The sequence below is a fragment of the Aulostomus chinensis genome, chromosome 9 (genome assembly GCF_037954235.1).
Source record: "Aulostomus chinensis isolate RoL2024-O1b breed Wild chromosome 9, RoL_Achi_v1.0, whole genome shotgun sequence".
In the NCBI taxonomy this organism is placed as follows: domain Eukaryota; kingdom Metazoa; phylum Chordata; class Actinopteri; order Syngnathiformes; family Aulostomidae; genus Aulostomus; species Aulostomus chinensis.
Window position 1 is genome coordinate 2,734,815 of NC_141328.1, and position 23,708 is coordinate 2,758,522.

A 23,708-nucleotide genomic window follows, 5' to 3' on the forward strand; every position below is an offset into this window, starting at 1 on the left:
CTCGTACCAGCTACCCTCATACCAGCCACCCTCATACCAGCTACCCTCATACCAGCTACACTCGTACCAGCTACCCTCGTACCAGCTACCCTCATACCAGCCACCCTCATACCAGCTACCCTAATACCAGCTACACTCATACCAGCTACCCTCGTACCCTCATACCAGCTACACTTGTACCAGCTACTCTTGTACCAGCTACCCTCATACCAGCTACCCTCGTACCAGCTACCCTCGTACCAGCTACCCTTGTACCAGCTACCCTCGTACCAGCTACCCTTATATCCTCATACCAGCTACCCTCGTACCAGCTACCCTTGTACCTTCATACCAGCTACCCTCGTACCCTCATACCATCTACCCTCATACCATCGACCCTCGTACCCTCATACCATCGACCCTCATACCAGCTACCCTTGTACCAGCTACCCTCGTACTCTCATACCAGCTACACTCGTACCAGCTACCCTTGTACCAGCTACCCTCGTACCAGCTACCCTTATATCCTCATACCAGCTACCCTCGTACCAGCTACCCTTGTACCTTCATACCAGCTACCCTCGTACCCTCATACCATCTACCCTCATACCCTCATACCATCGACCCTCGTACCCTCATACCATCGACCCTCATACCAGCTACCCTTGTACCAGCTACCCTCGTACTCTCATACCAGCTACACTCGTACCAGCTACCCTCATACCAGCCACCCTCATACCAGCTACCCTCATACCAGCTACACTCGTACCAGCTACCCTCGTACCAGCTACCCTCATACCAGCCACCCTCATACCAGCTACCCTAATACCAGCTACACTCATACCAGCTACCCTCGTACCCTCATACCAGCTACACTTGTACCAGCTACTCTTGTACCAGCTACCCTCATACCAGCTACCCTTGTACCAGCTGCCCTTGTACCAGCTACCCTCGTACCAGCTACCCTCGTACCAGCTACCCTTATATCCTCATACCAGCTACCCTCGTACCAGCTACCCTTGTACCTTCATACCAGCTACCCTCGTACCCTCATACCATCGACCCTCATACCAGCTACCCTTGTACCAGCTACCCTCGTACTCTCATACCAGCTACACTCGTACCAGCTACCCTTGTACCAGCTACCCTCTTATCCTCGTACCAGTGTACCAGCTACCCTCGTACCAGCTACCCTCGTATCCTCGTACCAGCTGCCCTCGTACCAGCTATCCTCGTACCAGCTATCCTCGTACCAGCTACCCTCGTACTCTCATACAGTACCAGCTACCCTCGTACCAGCTACCCTCGTACCAGCCACCCTCATACCAGCCACCCTCATACCAGCTACCCTCATACCAGCTACACTCGTACCAGCTACCCTCGTACCAGCTACCCTCATACCAGCTACCCTTGTACCAGCTACCCTCGTACCCTCATACCAACTACACTCGTACCAGCTACCCTTGTACCAGCTACCCACGTACCAGCTGTGGTTTCATGTGTACTGTTGTGTGATCGCTTCCTGTCCTCCTGTCCTGTAACATTCAGTGCCATCAGTCCCTCTTGTTTCCCCACCTGATAGTCGTCATGCCTTTGGTTCTGTTGTTTTGCATGTGGTTCTTGTTTAGCTTGTGTATAACCTTCCCTTTCAGTTCCTGCCTGCCTCCAATTCCATGTCTGCTGCTTTCACTGCGGCAGATTTGCAGCCAATCAAAGTCGTGCAGCATTAATAGCATATTAATCGAATACCTCTCCGAGAATCCAGGAAAGACCAACCTCAGAACCTTGCCCACAGGGCACCCGAATGCTTCCCCTCCACGTTTCTGTTCCACCAATCTTTGACCTCTCCCCTCCTTGGCCCCGCCCCCTCCTACCCCATCCTGCTCCCTCTATTCATCCCTCAAGGCTGCTTATGAGGGAAATTACTCTTCAAACCCAGCTGTCAGTTCACCCTTGACAATCCAACTGAATCTGCACCTAAACTCAAAGAAAGCATCGCCTGTACAGTGTCTCGCAGGACACACATGAATAAAACTGCACCTAAACCAGTTTTCTATGCTGATAAATGAGCCACGGATACGGCAGAATAATGAAAACCATTCCTCATTTTTCCTCTTTCCCCGTTTTCGCTGCTATTAAACTTCTTTTCAGTCGGGGGCTGTAGCTGCCCTGCTCAGCGGTGCACTTCTCAGCCTCCGATGATAGCTGCCATAATTACCACACCTCGATAGAGGCCTCACGCAGCTGTCGGCTCATTTCATTTCTCTTCTATGATTGTTGGAACACAGACTTTTCCGGCAGGTTCTCACTGTAGCTCTTCATGTTTGGTTGCTATAAATATCTGCGCACATAAAAACTGTAGGTGAGCTACTTTCATGTATTTGTAACCCTCTATGAATGATTGGACCTTCAGAATACCCTCCATGATCAAGCCGCACTTGGGCCAAGTGGAGCAGCGGGTAATCAGAGGGACAGGCTGGGGCCAGACGCGAGCAAACCAGGGGGCCTGGGAGGGTTCCAGGTGGACAGCCTGGGGGCGGCTAAGTGGAGCCAGAATGACATGTACAGGGAAGGTAATGTCTTACTTGTAGGCAGTAAAACAGTAATATAACATGTTCTTGATGGAATTTCAGTAGTATTATTACAGTTACTGTGTCCAGTAATTCACTGCCACCAGAAATCAACCCACTTATTATTTGTTGTGTTTATTTTGAAGTGAAATAACAGATTTACTTCCAGTAAAAAGCTCCAGGAAGCTGAGTGCTGCTCCGCTCTCAGTCCGTCCAGAGTGAACACCTCCCTCCCAGAGGCTTCATGAATCTCCTCGGACCTCCAGGACAATAAATTATTCATCCCCTAAAGTTTACTGCAACATGGATGTATACACAAAAATATAAATACAATAAATGCACATACATACAAGAATAAGAAAGGAACAGAAGGTTCATGTGCATCCATTAGTTTTACACACCTAAACTGCAGGACTTGCTTCAGCTCAGTAAATTACATAACTTGACTTACTTCGGTGTGAATACACTCAATTAACTGCACTGCATCAAAATTACTGCTGTCTATTAATTTTTGTGTCGGCAAGTTGTGAGAGAAATAGCATTTGGTCCTTTACAATTTACTGGCGGGAGCCTTTGAGAGCCTCACAGATCTCGAGCTGCTTTCGCTTTGCGGGGACATTAAATCCATTACTGAGAAAAATTAGGCTTAAACAAGCTGTGCTGCCAAAAGCACATTTAAAATGGAAATTCACAGCCCACATACGGCCCAACAGGGTGCTGTGAAACACACTGACACAAACTTAGAGGAAAAAGAGTTTAAACCATTAAGAAGCGTGATGAAACATTTGACTGCAACATTTTACACATTTCGTGATGCTCCACCCAGGAAGCGTACTGTTCCTGCGGAAGACAGTCGCGTGAATGTAGCTTGAAGCTGACGGCGACTGACGGTGAACAGTTGCTCGGTTCATCCACGCCCTCTTTCTCCAAGCGCAGTTCAGAAGCCCACAGTCACTTCCATTCATGGTCAACACATCCTGTTAAACACTTCTTGTGTTGCTGTTCATGATGCTGGAGGATTCAGAGCTCGCTTTTGCTCATGCATGGAAACAAAAAGAGCAAATGTGTTTTGCACTGCAGATCTCTTTTGTCTGGTAACTTACGTAGACGCACAATAAATGAAGAACCTTGGTTATCTCAATAATACTGAAGACTTAGGTACTCTACCATAAAGGTACTTAAGGAAATCTTTTTCATGGAGAAGTTCAAAGAGCCTCCAGTCTTTCCTGATGTTATGGCTCATGCTTCAGTACAAAGTTTCATTTTGATCTGCTCTTTCAAATTAAAAGTTATCAAGCCTCACTGCAACAAGAGTTATACTTAGATCTTTTGAGCCGACATTGCTGCACACAGTCTAAAGTTCTGCTGGTGATACTTTCTTAGTTTCTGCTGTTAACATTCTCGACTGGTCGGGATGTTTTCTGAATAAATGTAAGATGTTACACGCTAAAGAAATTCAGAACGCTTCTGTTACATGACGTGTTTCTTACAGGGACGACCCCTCCCCGTTGATTAGGGTTCATTGTAGCTACGCTCCCTCCTTTTAAATCTCAGCCAGGCGCCTGCGCAGCTATAAGCACTGTACCTCCCCTTCGCAGCAGGGCGCCTTTCAACCCGTCGGCAGCTTTGGCAGAAGTGTGGAGCAGTAAAAGGATTATGTTTGTTTGATGTGAGGCCCGAGGAGACGTCTGATAACCGCAGCGCAGCGTCAGAACGCAGCGCACACATGACGAAGATGGGAGATGGAGATGCACGCCCTCATTTCCACGAGTCATGTCAACGAGAAGGGGATTATCTAGAGAACAGGGAGCTGAAGAAGTTCACTGTGTGACGCTGTGAGGAAGGAGTACGTGTTAAGAATGTGATTTGAGGAAGTTGGAGTAAGTCAGTGAAAAAAAATCCTCTCTTTCGAGTCCAAAACAAAATCATGAAAGCAACTTTACACAAACCCCTCGGTGGCGCCGCTGAGCCGCCCCTGCTGGGATGATGCTCTGAATGGCGACGGGTGAACTCCTGTTCCTGTGCCAGGGTGTGGTGGCTGCTACCGCTGGTACTCCCTCGACTGGGCCAGAGGTGCAACACGCCACAAACACCATCTAATACACACACACACACACACACACACACACACACACACACACACACACACACACACACACACCTGTTTATAGAATTATAGTCTGAAACCTTTTAAAATCATATGTACATCTTTTTTAACACTGGAAATCATTTCACTCCCCCCCCCCCCCCCCACTCCAGTTCCCACTTTAGCTTGACGCTAACGGTGACTGAGTCTTAACCACAGTGAACGTCTCCTTACATACTCGACTACATTATCCAGTATAACTGACTCTTCTTCTTGCTCAACAGTCCACAATCACTTTGATACGAGCTAAAAACCATCTATATAAGACTTGTTTTTAAGAGTCCAACTGCTTTTTTCATGGCAGCTTTAGTACTATTTAAACAGTGTAGTCATTTAAATCTTAGCTGCACATCGTTTCTCAACCCCTCCAGTTAAAGCGAGGACAGAATGTATGTAGATGCTACTGGATCATTAGTCTCAGGGCCTACATTCCGGTCCAGGGGCCACATTTCCTGAATAATGAAGGCAGTGAGTTACTTGGACAGACTAGATGGCCCATTAAAAGCTGCTGTCCTGCAGCTCAAGCTGGCAGCAGTGAAATACGAGTTTGCAGGACCAGGAAAGCCCACATTAACTGTAGCTCCAGTCTCCAGAGCGGCAGCAGAACGTGGGTTCAGCCTTCGGGACTAAATTAGAACGGCATAGAGAAGTCATGTGACAGTGGCCTCTGCAGCATCGGGCTTGAAGTGACAACCACATGGTCAGTGCTCAGTTTTCCTCTTCATCCCCGTACAAATGCATGAGCAGAACTACCATTAAATGCTGTTTTAGTCAGACAATTGTGTTTGAAATACAAAAGTTACATCAGTTGGCATCTAGGTATCGACCTGCTGTTTCCATTAAGACACTGAGACGTGATGAGTAAATATCTTAGAAAGTCCACCGCCAGAGCCGGCAGGTGAATGCTAAGGTGGAACAGCTGTGATGGAGGGCGGCAGAAGTACTGACAAGCAGACGGAGGGATGGAAGACTCCTGCAACATAAATAAACAGGCAAACTGGGGGACTGGAGAGTGAAACATGTCCCATCGGGGCTGTTTAACTGGGGAGCTCCAGCTAAGAGCTCAGTGATGAACTCATGAACATGCAGGTCAGACTGGCTGGGAACGTCGGTGAAAGTCACACCAAAAGTGACCCGGAGTGGGAGCAGCACCGGGCCTGGTTCTGAAGGCAACAGGTGGAAGTTTAGTATTGACAGCACTGCAGAAACTGAGTGGTAGAAAAGCATGAAAGCCTATTTGGCTACTACCTATTAATACCTCACCACAGGCTTAGATTGAATGAAAACAGAATAGAAAATGAATAATCAATATATGTCCAGCTGCAGTTCATTTATTATAGTAAAATTTAATAAGATCAAAAATATAGCAGCATTTACGGCAGTGTCAAGAAATGGGATTTGAAGACATTAAAGTTTACAGCTTTATTCACTCATTTATTTAAACCTGTACACACTCGTGCTTGCACACACTGTTTTATTTTGTTTTGCCAGGATTTGCTTTCATTCCACACGTGCTGTGATGACTAATTAATACGCTAATTAGTTAGACAATCAGTCTGTGTGCGTGTGTGTAGAAATATAGACAGAACACCTTTGATAACGTAACAAGAGCACTGATGAGCAGTGGGTTATTTCTGCCTGATGGAGCAAGGCCTAATTAGAATTATTTTGTTTGCTAATTATCTGCTTGTGCCCCTGCTGAGGTGGTGGCATCTTGACGTGGTTTCCACAGATTTGTCCGCTGTCTTCAGGCGATGTGAGACATGACGGGTCAGTTAAAGGTTGGGGTTGGAAGTAGCAGACAGAAACCAGCTGGCTCACCGTCTATCTCACGATTCACCACTCGACAGACGAAAGACGAGCGTAGGAAGACGCCACCAACTCGTCCACCTGGGGGGAGTGGGAGGAGCCTGCCCCAGTGACTTGGCCAGAGTCATCGAGGGTAAAGTAGTGACAGTTGAAATTACTGCACCAACTGTAATCCTGACATCCATGCGTCATGACACAGCAATATCCCTGCAAGTGTGTGTGCTGAGCTGGCGCTGGATTTATGGGCTGAGTCATGGTGATAAGATTCATGAGATCATGGCTTACTGAGTGAGATACTTTGAGAAAAGAATTGCCGAGTTTGACACATCGGTAGCTGAGTGCAAGCATGACAGCTCACGCCGTCTAAACTGTAGCGGGTGATTTAGGACGGGTGTTACAGCACGTTGACCAGTGGGAGGCTCCTCCCAGGTTCACCTCATGCTGGCATGGACCCCCTCCCCAACTTACATCACGTTACTTTAAGAATAAGCGACGTTTCTGTCAGTGTTTGATGTTCCTGCAGACAACAGCTAAATAAAACCTTATCAACTTGACAGTTGGGAGGAACGACAACAACAACAACAACAGAGCTGAACGTGTAGCTTCCAAAATGATTGCGTTAGACGGACGAGCGAGCAAACAAGTTGTTTTCTGGTAATGACGCTATCTATATTCCAACCACTGCTCTGAATGCAGACGCAGGAAATGAAAGAGGACATCCATCATTTCCATAAACAGGAAACAACCCACAAGAAGACAGTGCCAACACAGAAGACCCTGGCTGACAACACCAGTCCCAGCAGGTTAGAGACACAACAGCTTTCACACCAACTCAGGGTCACGGGAGTGAGTGGGTCTGCGCGCGTCTCCAATGAAATAAAATCCAATTAAGCAGAAAAGGGATTTTGATGCTCCATTTAGCTCCACTCTGAATTGTCTTCTCTCACAGTGTATTCCATCCATCCATCCATCCATCCATTTTCTATACCGCTTATCCATTAAGGGTCACGGGGTGGGACTGAACCAGCAGCCCTTCAGTTACTAGATGGCCACTCTACCTCTGAGCCATGCTGCCCCACAATGTAATCTTAATTTGGAAATTAAAATTCACGTCCAATTGTAAGGTTGAATGTCAGTTGTCCAAACAGTTTCTGCTGAGCATCTGGTCCAGGGTTCTGTGGTTTAGACTGCTGCTAAGAACCAGTTTCTGCCGTCCCAGGTCTGATATGGGTGCTTTGCACACATGTGCATGTTGGGTTAATGCTCTGTCGTGGAGCTGGAGTCTGAGCGCCTCACATGCCGGCACACTGCGCCACACAGGAGGATGCGTCCCCTTGTTGTTCAAGGGTTATCAAAAAACAGAGATGTCCATCTCTCGTTTAGCACATTTCTTCTTTTTCCATCCATCCATCCATTTTCTACCACTTATCCTTTTAAAGGTGGGGGGGTGGGGGTGGAGCCTATCCCAGCAGCCTTCCCCCTGCACAGGTCACCAGTCCATGGCAGGGCCAACACATAGAGACAGACAACCATTGGCTCTCCCAGCCACGCCTACGGTCAATTTAGAGTCTGGATTAACCTGGTCCCTCTTGATGTCTTTGGACTGTGGAGGAAGCTGGAGTACCAGAGAGAACCCAGCAGGAACAGGGAGAACATGGAGACTCACCCAGAAAGACCCCGTGCTGCAGCCGGGGCTCCACCACACCACCTTCCTTTTCAAAAAGAAAAAAACAATTAAAAAAAAAGATCCAACTAAAGTGAGGTTCCATCAACTTGTTAGCAATACTTCCAAATTCCCATTCACCACACTTTCTTGGACACCAAACTACACACCTGCATACCTTGCTCCTGTTAATGTCATTACAGAAGGAGCTGCTGATGGTGTGGACAAATTACATCCTCTGGTCTCTACAATGTCAAAAGTCATAGGCGACTTATTTCCACGGTGCGGTGCAGTGCGAGTGGCCCTGATTGCCACCCACCGTATTTGATAGTGAAAGCTGTTGTTGTCAGCAGCCATTCATGGCAGCGCTGTGATGCTGACGCGCATCCTATTGAAGGTGGAATCAGCATCACTGGTATAGGCCTGGTGCCGTTACTCAGGCAGTAGGACTCTCCTCTTTTGAAGTGCGGATTAGCAGGCCAACTTCAGCAGGCTCCGCGAGCAGGGAGTGCTAGCTCAATGAGGTTTTTGTTCCTCCAAATCACTTGGGTCAGACTTTGCTGACACCACGAAAGGCATGCCAGGAAATTGACAGCTGAAACTACAGCGTGACTTCGAGCTCATTTGAGAGCTGAGGATCAAAAGTTTTTGGGCTTTGATTTCTTGAGAAAATTGAAGTCTCGCTGGAATTTTCTTTTGGTTCAAAACATTTGTTCTATTGATAAGCAAAATGTTAGAGGTTTCTAAGGGATATCTTTTTATGTTTTACTCTAAATTTATGATGAAAAACCTGTTGGTTGCACTTTTGATGAGACGGCTGTTTTTATCTCCTCATTGTGTCCAGAATTCATTTCCTTTCTTTTATTTGTCAACTAACACAGAAGGAGGGAGTTGGTCTGTTTTGCAGGCCAGCTGGCACCACTTTATCTTCCTCATGGAGGTGGACATGTCCTGTCACAAGAGGACACACACACACACACACACACACACACACAGTGAACACCCACTACACCTGGCAAAGGGCGCACATTTCCCCATTTCTCAATAGGGGTGGTACTGCCCCCTAGGGGACTTTTAGAGAGCATCAAGGGTGCCAGGGGCTGAAGAACCAGTTCAGACACGTCATCAATTTTATCATCAGACTTGTTCACCATCATCATCTGAAGCTTTCAGCTTGGCTGTGCACTGCTAAAGGTGATTTTCTGTAAACACAACTCTCCTCCATGGTGTAGCTCATGTACTGAACTGATACACTGAAAATTATACTCTTACTTCTACCCCATGAAACTAAACTCACTCATGAAGTTCGACCGAATTATTCTCGTCATAGATCCTCAGAAAGCCAAAACAATGACATAAATGACATGAAACTTATGTGCTTGTCTTCAGACTGGGAATGTCTCTACAATCTCGCGCGGAGTACCTCAAGCCTCTATTTTGGGACCCATTCTATTTGCTTCAGGCTACATCTTTCATAAGCACACAATTATTTCTCTCAGGAAAGTAAACTTGTGTCACATCCATCATCACTTGTTTCCTGGATGTGGAACGCAGATGGCAAACAACAAACCGAGGCAGCAGCGATTGTTTCAGGGCCCCCAACACCACAGGGGATGTAGCCGCCTCCACTCAATCGTTCCTCCCATTTAGATGCTTTAGACAGAACCCAGGATATACATGTTCCTAGTAGTTGTTCTTACTGGCCGCCAGATTCATGCCAAGTACTCTGCATTTGTAATTTAGTGAGTTTCTGTACACGTTAGTGCTGATTGGTAAAGACTTGTGACACCCACTAACCCTACCCAGGTCTTTGTTGAAACAGATTAAAATATTTTGGTATGGTTTTATTGCAGTAACATTCATCTTCATCTCAGAAACTACTGAACTAATATTACCAAACTCTGTCAGGTAGAAAGTTTGTCAGTAAACAATATTTTACACTTTGAAGAAAACTGTTGGCAAAGCAAAATATAGTCTACATTTCACGGCTCCTCTAACATGTTGTAGGGAGCCTGAGGCTGCCCTCCCTGGAAATATAAGTCCTTCTTTCATTGAAGTGTCCCCAAACAGCAAATAATCCAGCCGGAGAGACAAGGACCCTCCAGCGCTGGGAGCAAGCGAAAGAAAGAAAGAGATGTTATGATGCACGACAGGTCCATGCAGGAATTTCTTACTGCGGAGAATTCTCTGGTGCTACATTGGAGGCAGCCCCTGATACCAATTACCATTTAGTTTATTTGGTTGTTGTTCTTAGTTTGCACTATTTAGAGGTAATTGTAAATAGCATTTTAATCGTGGTCATAACTGTGCCCCCGACTGATTCCTCGCTCTTTTGTATTTCTTTCTACATCTTTTCAATGCTGGGTTACAGTCTCGTTATTGTGAGATCCTCAACAAAGTTTGCAGAATTACCTCAGAAACACAACTTCTATCAGCTTGATGTTTGCTCCCTGTTGTCAACCATTAGTCAACCCTTTTCTTCAAAAACCACAATCCAAAGTAGGAGGACAGCACACCAGGTGCTGGGAGGAAAAATGACATGAATGAAAATGAGTCATGTTAATCTTCCGTCTGCCAGCAACGGGTTTGTGGCTAGCGTGTTTTGAATTCTGGACTTGGGGTAGGGCGGGGGGTTCTTCATGAATCCAAGGCATCTGAATGTGAGTAATGAATGGGCACGTTTGTGGTTGAAGTATCACGCTAACCCTTGTGAGGAAATCTTCCCTGATTAAAGCAACTGATTTCCTCACTGGGGCCATCAAATGCTCCACATAACGCGGCACAATAATTTCATGCAGCATCAGCAGGACTTGATCTTGCTGCTCCATTTGCATTCATAAAAGAGATTTAGGTGCTGCAGACCTAATCCTGTAACCTTAGAGAGGAGCCGGACCGCAGCGGGAGGCCGTAGCAATGGCAGGATGTTGACGCCTCTCTCTGGCTGCGTACAGCGGCTTGTGACACCATGTTGGCATGTGTAATGTAAGGCCTGTGTGCAAGGACATTTTAATTAAATTCTACAGGGAAAGTCAGCCAGGTCAGACACAACGCTCCCATCAGGCTGCCAGAATTAGCCAGATTAGTTTGAGGCAGCGAGAGCTCCGGGGGGATTAGCGTGATTCTACAGATTGGCAGGTAGATAGCAGGCAACTGTGATGAGACGCCAGTTGACATTGAGCTCAGTCAACAAGGAGCACAGGGAAAAGAAGAGATAAGAGAAGTAATTTGAAAATGAGACCAAAAATGTGAAACCTGTGGCAGGGGTCGGCAGCCAAAGTGTGCTGTGGGGGGCGAAGGAGGGCTGACGTTTGCTGTGACAAGCCCCCACCGCAGGGAGGAAGGAGAGAAGAGTTGGTGGGCTTTTACTTTTCGCCAGTGACAGCAATGCTCACGACAGCTGTAAACCCGTGCTGTCTTTAACATATTAATATTAATATATTAAGGTATTCACAATCAACCTCATGCTGGCATTTTTGTTTTATTTTGTGAGTTCGTGCTTCCGGGAGTGAATGTGGACGTCCCTGTGAGACAGCACTGATCTCAAGGAAACTTCCCTGAGTAAACCTGTTGTTTTTTGTTAAGCTGACACTCTGGTGAGAGTGTAACAGTGATGGGCACAAAAAGGCTTGGTTCTTTTAAGAAGTACAGAACGGTGGGCAAAAATGTTGAGTGGCTTGTGTCAAAGGAATGGCCAACATTAAATATTAAGGAGATTTTCCTCTTGGGCGGATCACCGCCGGTCATTTGCAGGCAAAAAGACATTTTCATTTCCATAAAGAACAGGGAGGATTTCATCTTTACGGATAGTTTGAATCCCAAACGGAGCAAATCGAAGCAGAGATTTGGACAGAAAGGCTGCGCCGTATGATTGAATCTCTTGGAGGGTTCTGCCGCTAACTCGTCATGCCCTTCTGAACATTCGTGTGAGATTAAAGAGAGAGAGCACGGAAGAGATTTACCCTCCAGAGCCTCGCTGTGGAGCTCTATGAATGATGAGGATGATCAGGGAGGGAATGGTCACGGAGGGAGGGAATGGTCGTGGCGGCAGGATAATGCACAAAGAGAACGAGCAGAAATGTCAGGCCTCCTGTGCATGCAGAAATCTAAAAACACAGTTCTGACGTTCTTGGCCGCCCCCTTATTTTCTTTGAGGGGAGCCAATCTGCCCTTCCTTCTCGGACGTAGCGGGAGGCCAACGCGCTGCTGATTGCTCGGAAAAGTGACAAAGATTCGGGGACTGACGTACAAATCAGCCTTGGACCACAGTGGTGCCAGGACATGAAAAGACAGATGGAGGGCTGGAGTTGAAGCCTGTACGTGTAGAATCAGGCAGTCAGAGCCGTCACGACGACCCTCAACTACAGCTGTACTTTCTCCTACAAGCATCTGACTGTATTTGTCGTCACTGGATGACAGTGTTGGTTCAGTCCAGTTTCAAAGTGTGTACATTCATTGGAAAAACCTCAGACTTGTCTCAGTATCTTAGGACCAGTGGCACTGAGCCAAATGTATAATGGATGAATGTTACTGAGAACAAATCCCAGGAACAAGATGAAGACACGAGAGTTCAGAGCTGAAGACTTCAGTTCTTCTTTCTTTCTAATATCTAAAAGCGCCAGAAGGGGAAACGGTTGCCTGTGATTTCGTCTATCATTGCAGATTTAACAAGCTTCCCTTCCTAATGACCTCATTTCTGTCTCACCAACACATTTGATTCACATCTGCACGATGAAGAAGACTACAAATGATCTACCCCAGACGTTAGTTCAGATTTACAGTTCCGACCTGGCGGAGAGCCCAAATCCCTCCGAGACACACACGTGCACACACAAACACACACATGCACACACACGTCACACGCAGGTTCAGTGTGTCACTCGAGGACACTTTCACAGGAACAGATAACCAGGCAGTTCCTGCGTGAACTGCAGTGACAGGGGTCCTTCTCTCTAATCGCGACAAAGTTCTGCAAGTTGCTCCTGCTTCAAAAGTGGAGGTGACGTCTTCAAACTGCTGCTCATATTTTTATACATCAAACGTCTGTTGACAGCAGCCTCTGTCATCGAGGCGTGAATCGAACTCTCCCGCAAAACGGTAACTTCTCCCTCAAAATAAGTTGGGGAACCGCTATTTATCGAACACGTCAGCCTAAATCTCACTGTCTGAATAAGTTTCAAGTCTCCAGCTGCATGTATCAAACATAGGAGTCATTTTTCAAGAAACAGACAAATCAAACACTTGGAAAACAATCAACACGTAGTTAAAAAGCAAAAGCAACAATAAAGGCAGCAGTGACAAGAGTCCAAGTTGCGAGAGCAGGCGTTAGCATGTTGAAGATCACGTGAGGCCGAGGCTGATGGACCCTTTTGTTGTTACTTTGTTTTTTTCTTCCGTGAACTTGAAACTCCCCGTGTTGTCTTTACCTTTTTTTTCAATAAATACTTTTGTTACCCTCCCTTTGGCTGCGGTCTGCGTTTTGGGTCCAGTTGCCCTTAAACCAGACACCAGGCTGGAGGGATGGTCAGCCTGCATCCACCAGTCGCACCTGGATGAGGCAAGAATGCAGGAGAACAAAAGTGCAATCTTGGCCCCTCAGAATTTGTTAAAATATGGTTTTCACAAAAATGTCATTTTGTGGGGTTTTCTTTCAACAAGGCTGTTAATCAGCATTGGAACCAAACTGAGACTCCTTTGATTGCTTGCAGGCAGAATCAAGATCATAACAGAAGCTTGTTTCAGTCTGAAAATATGCTTTTGGTCAATCATCCTTTCCTGATGTCACGTGATTTTTTTTAATTCATTACTTTCTTGTCACTTGCCACTAATTAAGATCAAGCGAGAGCTCCAACAGCCTTCAGAAAAAATATAATTAGTCGACAGGCTCAGCATCGCACCGGCACCCTGCTGCTGCTGACCCTCCGACTCCGTAAACTTCAAGTTCAAACGAGAGGAGCGCGTTCTCCTAATGAGTCATTACCATGTCGTTTCATCGAAACGCCAACCAAACAGCCTCAGTGGTGTCAGTCACTTGCAGTTGTGAACACATATGTAACACGCCGCCTCCAGAAGCGCCTCTGCACGAGGGACGTGGGTCAGAGGGCAGACAGCTGAGCGGTCCGGCCCTACAACTACTAAACCTGGAGGAGCCCTCAATCTCTCACTCATCAGGTTTCATTTCACAGTTCAAGAATGAGAGAAGCAACACGAGGTCACACTCTTGTGGTCAGAACCACGACAACAGGAAGGCAGCAGCTGTTAGCAGATCACGTGTCCACAGACGGATGAAGACCGTAGCCTCTGGCTGCTGCTGGGCACTGACCAGGGGGAAGCCCCAGTTAGAAGAAACGCGGTGTTTGATGGACAGAGGTTCCCCCGAAGCGATGATAAGATGATAAACTGAAGAAAACGAAGGCAGGCAAACACAGGGGGAAACACTCGGGCAAGAGAATGTGACAAAGACTGACAGGGAAAACCCAACGAACTGAACTAACGACAAGAGCGAGAGCAGACGTGTGGCTGTTAACTCACGAGGCGAGGAGATTAAAAAGACAGGAAGTGCAGCAACACAAGACTCTGAATCAAACTGATCCAAAACCGGAGGAAGTCAAACCACAAAGGAAAGGGAAGGAAACGAGGAACGCCACAAAGATCCAAACCAAAGAGTTCTAAACTGAAAGACCCAGGTCACAGCGCTGAAACTGGAGGGCTGCACCGGGAGCCATTCTTGAGCAGGCGCCGGCGGCTCCACGCACACACTCGTTACTGCGAGGAGGCGGCGGATGCTCCGGCAGCGTGGAGTCTCTGAAACTCCTTTGGACTATTTCTCTCCCTCTAATTCAGTAACTCACATTGAAACATCTGAGATTTAAAACTGGGATATCTGATAAAAAGAGGTTCCACACAAACTGGAACTCATCTGCAGCTGAGAACTAAAACCATTCTCTACATGCAGATCCTTTCATCTCTCTGTTCACAGGAGAGGAGCTGTAAATGACCCTGCCACCTCATTTCCTCTCCTCCATCTCCTTCTGCCTTTTATCAGCCAATAAAGGAGAAGGTCTTCAGAATTATCTTAATAATGGGACAAAAACTTGAATGTGAAATGGAAGCTTTACAAAGTTAGAAAGGGGAGAGAGTGACGGCGCCATGTCGCGCGGGGGGGCTTGGTGGTGTCATCTCAGGATCTCCAGTGTTCCATAATGGGAGATTAATAACAGCTAGTTAATTCCTAGATGATACAAGAAGCACTGATTAAGCATAATTAGCCTTTTATTGAGTGTCAGCCTCATTGTGAAGCGAGGGACATGAGTTCTGTGAGCCCCAGCTTCCCTCCAGGTCTTCCATCCGTTTTTGACCTTAACGTTTACATGAACACCACCAGCAAGTGAGTACTAGACACATGAGTTAACTGTTAACTAAGCATTAACAAACTAGTTTTTGTACCCCTGTTTACTCGACAAGACAAACATGTTAAAGTCAAAATCTCAGCGCATCATACGCAGGGGACGCGAGAAACATTCCTCCAGTTCTAAGTTGTGAACCGCAAACCAGAACAAGCTCACAATGGCGCTGTCGACTCATTCTCCTCAGCTCCGTAGCGTTTCTGCACGGATGGAAACCTAACAGCTTCAGCATGGGACTCACACACTCAGGAAGGGAGGCACGACGCAGGAGCGCTTCATCACCCAACAAGTGGAATTCTGAAAATCTTCCCTCCGAGGTGCAGCGTTGGTCCTGAAGAGGCCAGACAGCATCTTCGGACAGGGAGGACTACAAAACTATTTCAGATTCACTGAAGGGAACACAGTCGCCTCCAAAAGGGGTTGGTATGTGGACTGTACCATTACACAAACACACACACACACACACACACACACACACACACACACACTGTCAAAGTGGCACTGTAGCGGCACAAAATAAAGTCACTGATGAGGAATAATTGCAGACATTCCGTGATCCTATAAATGAGGGTGGCTAATTGGCGCCGCTGTCAGTTTGTTGCACCACAATCACGTCTCCTTCTCGCCGCCTCAAACGAGCTCACCCGTCTGACGCCTGGTGTCGCACTCAGGGTGGTGCGGCTGTCCTTGGCAGGACATTCAGAGATGACGGTCAAACCGCTGTCACTCCTCCCCCTCACCAGAACCTCAGAAATGAAGGTTAGCAGAGGTTGGCCAGATTTTGCTTTGCCAAAGATCTGCTTTTCCTCCCCAGAACAACCTTGTAGAGACAGACGCCCTCAAGTGGCCATAGTGATGTGTGACTCTGGAACTAAGAGGTCGAGACTGGGAGTGACATCGTGCCCCATTTGACTGCATTCTGGAAGAAGAGCACACAGAGCAGAGTAGAAAGTCTGACCTCTGGGGCGGTTCCATCGGCCTGTGGGAACATTGAGGAACATGGATGTGGAGGCCGAATGCCCAAACTCATCCACAGCGGCAAGTCTGCTCCATTGCTGAGTGGCCCCTGGAGTGTTTGGAAGGTCGACGACTGGCAGGTGAGTCCAGCTGAGGAGTTTTTACCTCCATTGTTTCCACACAGATGACCTGAATCTCAGTGCGGAGGATTCTGACTTCACCAGACTGTGCTGAAGGCGTAGCGCTTCATTCAGCCGTCTTTCAAACTTGATTCCTTTTGTAAAGTTTCGCTGTCAGAGACAGACGGCTCCAAATCCCAGGTGACGCATCTGAGCTCACACACGAAGCAAACCTTGGAGTTTCAAACCCTGATGTGGAATAAATGAATTCCTGTCCACCCACACACACACACACACACACACCCACACACACACACACACACACATAAATGTCTCTAGTAATTGACCTTCAATCAATTTTCGGTTGATAGATGGGCAGCCAACATACATTATTATTCAGGGTCCGGGTATCTGAATAATTGGGGGCTTTAAATAAGTGTCAGTGTGGTTCCATCCATCCATGTTATTGAACATTGCAGCTCATAAGAAGGAGGGAACATGACTATTAGCTTCACTTGGCTTGGTTTTGCCATTTTCTTTTGTTCTCTAATGGTTTTATCACCACAGGAACCAAAAGCTGATTGAATATCTTGCAACAGCCCATTATTAGCAGCAGTCATCTATCAAGAAACTCCTCACTTAACCCTTTACGGAGTGACATCTGAGGATGAGGCAGATGGAGCAGAAACACAACAGCACAGGATGGTCAGAGGGTCACCTGAAGCCCACGTGAAGCTGCAGTGACTTCAGGCTGCAATGTGACTGATAAAACTAGAAAGCAGGTGAACTTATGACCTGTTTGGATGATTCAGATTAACGTCGCACGTCGTTTTCTCCTAAATCAGTGCGCTGGTTAACTGGTGCACCCTAAAACCCCATTTACTGCATCTTTGAGCTCAAATTGCCAAATCTATGAATCCAATGTCCATGTTTCAGAGTTCCTGATGAACATGGTTCTAACAGTGCCGCTGAAGGAACGATCACAGCACCCAAGGCAAACGGAGCCGCGGCCCCGCGAGGAGGCGCCTGCTCGTAGTGTCGAACCAGAACTGTTTTAGCTGGGACTTTTTAGCTCAAACCCAAGCGTTCGTGGGGTGGACTGAGTTTACGACTAGTAGAGTGGACCAGGACTGTGTCATGTGATGCGTTTGAGAGCCTGTAAACTAACACTTCGTGTTGTTCTGCTGTTGTTTCACTTCCAAGGTTGAGTCACACGGAGGGAAAAGGAACTCATTTATAAATTCCAGATGTCTGCTGGTAACGTAGGTCTGCCTCACGATCCGGATTAAAACCTTCTCAAGGTTTTGGAAAGGTTGCCCATCAGGAGCGCTGAGTGTCATACATCCTGATGATCACATGATCTTCTGCTTCCCACAGTGATGTCACTCGTTAGTCTGCCAGGAAAGATTTCTGTCCTCTTCTTTTTCTGACTTGAAGCTTCTTACTGAGAACGTTCCCGCCTCCACATTCTTTGACGCCGGTTAGCGGGTCGGCGTGTTTCTGCTCCTACAGACACCAGGGGACTTGGCAGCGTAACACTTTACAGGGACTCACGTAGCTTAAACTCAAGATGAAGTTACTCACAGCCTCCCTGATGTGCTCCCTTCTTGATGAGGTGAGAGACGGATCCAGCCGAAAGGCGCCAAAGTGCATGTTTGAACGATGAAACACTAACGTGGGTGAATTAAGGCTAAAAACCTGCCACATCGACCTCGTGAGCGACTGAGACACTTGGCTAAATGAACTAGATCACAACTCCTATTGTAAAACACTGCAAACGATAAAATACTGTGATAAATGAGTGCCTGGCTCAAAGGAGGCAGAGGAGGAGCGAGACCTTTGGAAATGAACAGCCGGGCCAAACAGGATGTTGAGGGATGATTCTGATGTTGAGGGATGACTCTGATGTTGAGGGATGATTCTGATGTTGAGGGATGATTCTGATGTTGAGGGATGATTCTGATGTTGAAGGATGATTCTGATGTTGAGGGATGATTCTGATGTTGAAGGATGATTCTGATGTTGAGGGATGATTCTGATGTTGAGGGATGATTCTGATTCTGATGTTGAAGGATGATTCTGATGTTGAGGGATGATTCTGATGTTGAAGGATGATTCTGATTCTGATGTTGAAGGATGATTCTGATGTTGAGGGATGATTCTGATTCTGATGTTGAAGGATGATTCTGATGTTGAGGGATGATTCTGATGTTGAAGGATGATTCTGATTCTGATGTTGAAGGATGATTCTGATGTTGAAGGATGATTCTGATGTTGAGGGATGATTCTGATGTTGAAGGATGATTCTGATGTTGAGGGATGATTCTGATGTTGAAGGATGATTCTGATGTTGAGGGATGATTCTGATTCTGATGTTGAAGGATGATTCTGATGTTGAGGGATGATTCTGATGTTGAGGGATGATTCTGATGTTGAAGGATGATTCTGATGTTGAGGGATGATTCTGATGTTGAGGGATGATTCTGATGTTGAGGGATGATTCTGATGTTGAAGGATGATTCTGATGTTGAGGGATGATTCTGATGTTGAGGGATGATTCTGATGTTGAGGGATGATTCTGATGTTGAAGGATGATTCTGATGTTGAGGGATGATTCTGATTCTGATGTTGAGGGATGATTCTGATTCTGATGTTGAGGGATGATTCTGATGTTGAGGGATGATTCTGATGTTGAGGGATGATTCTGATGTTGAGGGATGATTCTGATGTTGAAGGATGATTCTGATGTTGAGGGATGATTCTGACGTTGAGGGATGATTCTGACGTTGAGGGATGATTCTGACGTTGAGGGATGATTCTGATGTTGAGGGATGTTGAGGGATGATTCTGACGTTGAGGGATGATTCTGACGTTGAGGGATGATTCTGACGTTGAGGGATGATTCTGATGTTGAGGGATGATTCTGATGTTGAAGGATGATTCTGATGTTGAAGGATGATTCTGATGTTGAAGGATGATTCTGATGTTGAAGGATGATTCTGATGTTGAAGGATGATTCTGATGTTGAAGGATGATTCTGATTCTGATGTTGAAGGATGATTCTGATGTTGAGGGATGATTCTGATGTTGAAGGATGATTCTGATGTTGAGGGATGATTCTGATGTTGAGGGATGATTCTGATGTTGAAGGATGATTCTGATGTTGAGGGATGATTCTGATGTTGAGGGATGATTCTGATGTTGAGGGATGATTCAAGACAGTTTCTGCTGCTCTGCTGACAAACTGGATGTTTTGGGGCCTGAAGATCCTGACATTTTATAAAGATGTTACTCATTTATTTAGATTTCTGCCCCAATCTCAATCTTTCCCTACAGCTTCTCTGTTTCAGGCCTAACCAACCAGACTTCAACCACAGCGTTGCCTGAACGACCGACTGCCACCAGAACAGTTCTTACAGTACGTACGACGCCATCTTAGCCCAAGACTTGAATCTCTACCCTGTATGCTTTGCATGATACGCTGGGTGGTATTAAAGGTTCTGAGCTGCTTCACGGTCTGAATCATTGTAGCAGGTTGTTTATTTGTTTTTATTAGTCAAATTTTCTTTGTTCTTATCTATCATCTCCTTTTCCATAACTGCAGCTACACGTTAGCCACACAGCTAATGCTGGTGGAACAGTTTCATGTTCCCTGACAGACAAACCAAGAGAAGAAAAGAGTTGGGTGTTCGGTCATCAACCAATCGAGCTAAACCTTCGCAACACTGAACTACGCAGAACACCAGTGACATCGGCGAATGTGCGAAGCTTAGACACGATCGGAACGTTTCACAAGAACACGCAGGCTGGCACGTTCTCCACCCGGTTCCGTCGAGATCCGAGACTGTGGACTGTGGACGCTGGCGTCGCTGTGCTGTTACCACTTTACAGATCCTCCTCCTCGGCGAGAGTTTTCTGGCAGAACTAGCGCGTGTCCTCTCGCCGTAGGGCTCCGTGCAATTAATATTTAATCCCCGTCTCTTATACGTGGTGGGAGAATATTGGAAGGTGCTGAAGAGAGCAGAACAAGAACTGGGAGGCCACGTCTCACTTCCTCTTCCTCTTTGTCCTCCTTTCACAACTCTGCTCCAGTTAGGACCCAGATGCGTATCTTCCACCTGGACGCCACCGCACCAACAGATGGTAAACATGTCCTATGATCTGTGCTGTGATCAATATCCTGTTGATGAATAAGCTCGGCTGTGGACAAAAGCCATTCACCCCCTTTAATAAGCTGCTGCAGCTCAATATGCCGCAGTTCGATAACAGCAGAATGTTGGCTCATCAAAGTGCCTCCCGCAACTTGATTGTGGCGATAAAAACAACTCGTGCAAACAGCAGGAAAATGTTTGGCGTGTAAACGCCTCAGCTCCGCGTTTCCCGGCACAGTGACATGTTCTCTCACTTTTCCGGCTGGTTCACTTGGATAACGGTGGGCACAAAAACACGTGGCGAGGCGAATACTGCAGTTTCAGTTCAAATGATAGATTCAGAGATACATTATTTATATTTCCTCCTGGACTTATTTCATACCCTCACTAAATCCTGATGCCAATCACGGTCCAGGACGCAACTCATCAAACTGCAAGGACACGAGCACATTATCATTTGTGCTTTTGTCAAAATACACTTCATAGTGACTCCTTTATTAGCAAAAAAGCATCAAACAAGGTTATTAGAAATATTTGACTCAGAGAAACTGTCACTTCTCCATATTTAAATCCTGAAAAATTATTATGAAAATAACAGTTGGAAATGGTTGTGATTGCCGCCAAGAAAAGATTTGATTGCATACAATACAAGTGAAGTAGCAGTGAAAAGTGTAAAATATGGAGACGCCGTAGAAACAGAAACCGACTCATTGAAAGACCGACGCGTCGTATTTGTTACGTGTCAAGAGTGATGGACCCAAACACAACGGCTCAGCAGGAAGCAGGAGAGAACAGAAGAGCAACGCTAACAGAAAATGAACCGCTGGATTACGTGGAATAATCTGGGTCTCGCGGACGAGCCTCACGCTTCCGTCTGGAGACCCTGCACGGTGAGTGGAGCCCCCTGTGGGCTGGTTACCTGCATCTTTCCCTCTGTAATGATGTCTTCCCTTCATTTCTCAGTTGTTCCAAATGTGGTCAGCAGCCCAGATGCCTCACGCCTGCAGCTGGTCACTGCAGTCAACCGTGAACTTTACTCTTCCTTAACGCTTTCCTGCCTTCGGGTTCTGGAGAAAATACAGCAAAGTGTTGGTGCTCTTACTGCCTGCTGGTCTAATAATTCTGGTACCTCAGTAACATTTAATGTACCGCCTGGTTTCCAGTAGATCTGGAGTGCATCATGCATGGAGGGAAGCCTCCTGTCTCACATGGACCTGCTGAAGTTCCAGCCTGGGCTGCTTCGTCTTTCGGGACCCGGCTCTGTCCCGTCGGTACTGAATACCTGATGAGTGAACCAGGCGTGTTCCCATCTGTTTCCGCTCCGAGTGCTTCATAGCTGGATGAAACTGGGCAACGCTCCTCAGGGTTTGTGAGCTGACATTTTGTTGCTCTCTTCCTGCACCCTGAGTCCAAAGAAGTGAAGGGGAGGGAATTAAACGCACCTTCCTGAGTGCTCGCAAGACTAAATCCATTTTATGGTTGAACCACTTTAATTTGGGATCAGCAAAGCCACGAACCCTGATGTGAATTCAGCCGGCGGACCTGGTCGAAATATGAATCAATACTTTTTGTCACAGTCAAATTATAACGACGCCATTTGCAATTCAACTCAGATTTTACCAATGAAGTCATTGATCCTCCTCCAGAGGTGACGCTAATGGTGAATCAATAGAAGCAGAAGCTCTTTCATCATCCCGTAACAGCGTTGATCAGCCCTCATCAATCAGCTGAAGCACCGGATCATTCATGACTTCCGATATATTGATGACTGAAGGCCATACATACACACACACACACATATATATACAGTATGTATGTATGTATATATGTATATTCTGACAACTCAGGCAGGTCAGAGGTCAGAGGTGGAAAAGACTTTCACTCAAGGAAAACTTTGATATTTGTGGCACGTTTTCTTCTTCTTCATGTTTAAAGTTTACTAAAAGTCCACTGAACAGTATTTTCTGACGATGACAAATTATTTTCACCAACACATCTTGTGATCAACTCTGCCTTCAACCTGAGTCTATAGAGTTCAGATTAAAGAGAGCGTGATGAAAAACATAAGGAAAATGATATTCTCTCTCTCTGTCTCTGAAATAGGGCAACGTTCCATGGTTCCAACGTTCCACTTTGAGCCGTAGCTGGAGCGACACGGATCGCGTCACATTCCCTCCCACGCAATTCCTCACGCTCATTTTCAAGCCATGAGCTCTCTCATTCATACACTAAATTAATTCATGCTTCAACTTTTATTTGTGCAAACTTCAAATAAGATTTGCTCTTTTTCAGCCGGTATTTGTGAATTTGGCTGTGGCCGTCTCAAAGATCCCAGGCCACCTTTGACAAAGAGCAACTATTCTGAGAGAAAATTCTACACAAACTGCAGAAAAGAAGAGTTTTTTCTTCTTTTTTTCAGTTTTTTCTATCTTACTTTTCATCATTTGATGAAAAATGAATCCCCTCTGAGACCTCAGTTGTATTATTCCCTCCAGCTGAAAGTGACAGATGACACAGCGAGAGGGGAGAAGGGGGCTGGTATGCAAGTCACACGCCGACCCAAACTCACCCTGCCGGGACGCGCCATCAAAGGCTCCCGGGACTAATGGGAACACGTCAGGCAGCCGACTTCAAATAGCAGACGGAGGGAGACGTGGGGGGCCTGGGGTTGATCAAGACGGAGCTTCCGCGCCATTTTCACAGCAAGAACGTTGCCGCACTCACAGCAGCAACCAGGGCAGAAGTAATGAAGGAAAACTGGCCAGTTGGATTGATTCTGGCTGGTGCAAAAGTGATGACATCACAGTCAGGTCGCGAGAAGTTCTAAATCTCATTGAGTGTAGTTTCTTATGATTTTGGTCATCGGAACCACGAAAGACCGGAGTAATCGAGTAAGAGAGTAATCGTGCGA

General features: G+C 46.5%; 1 protein-coding gene across 2 annotated transcripts in view; it reads right to left on the reverse strand.

The window, feature by feature from the left end:
* Positions 1-4,493: 4,493 nt before the first annotated feature.
* The window catches only part of tmem81 (transmembrane protein 81), a 28,624-nt gene continuing 9,409 nt past the window's right edge, over positions 4,494-23,708 (reverse strand). Inside the window, exons 6-7 of one of the 2 annotated variants that reach the window (XR_015117820.1) lie at positions 21,717-21,864; positions 4,494-4,645 (exon numbers count right to left, since the gene is read on the reverse strand). Coding sequence is in view for 1 of the 2 variants with exons in the window: in XM_086213088.1 (XP_086069214.1) it covers positions 21,841-21,864 (24 nt within the window). In the remaining variant the exon portion in view is untranslated. Of the gene's footprint in view, positions 4,646-21,410; positions 21,865-23,708 lie in introns of those variants that run through there. The other variant, XM_086213088.1, reaches the window with a different exon arrangement.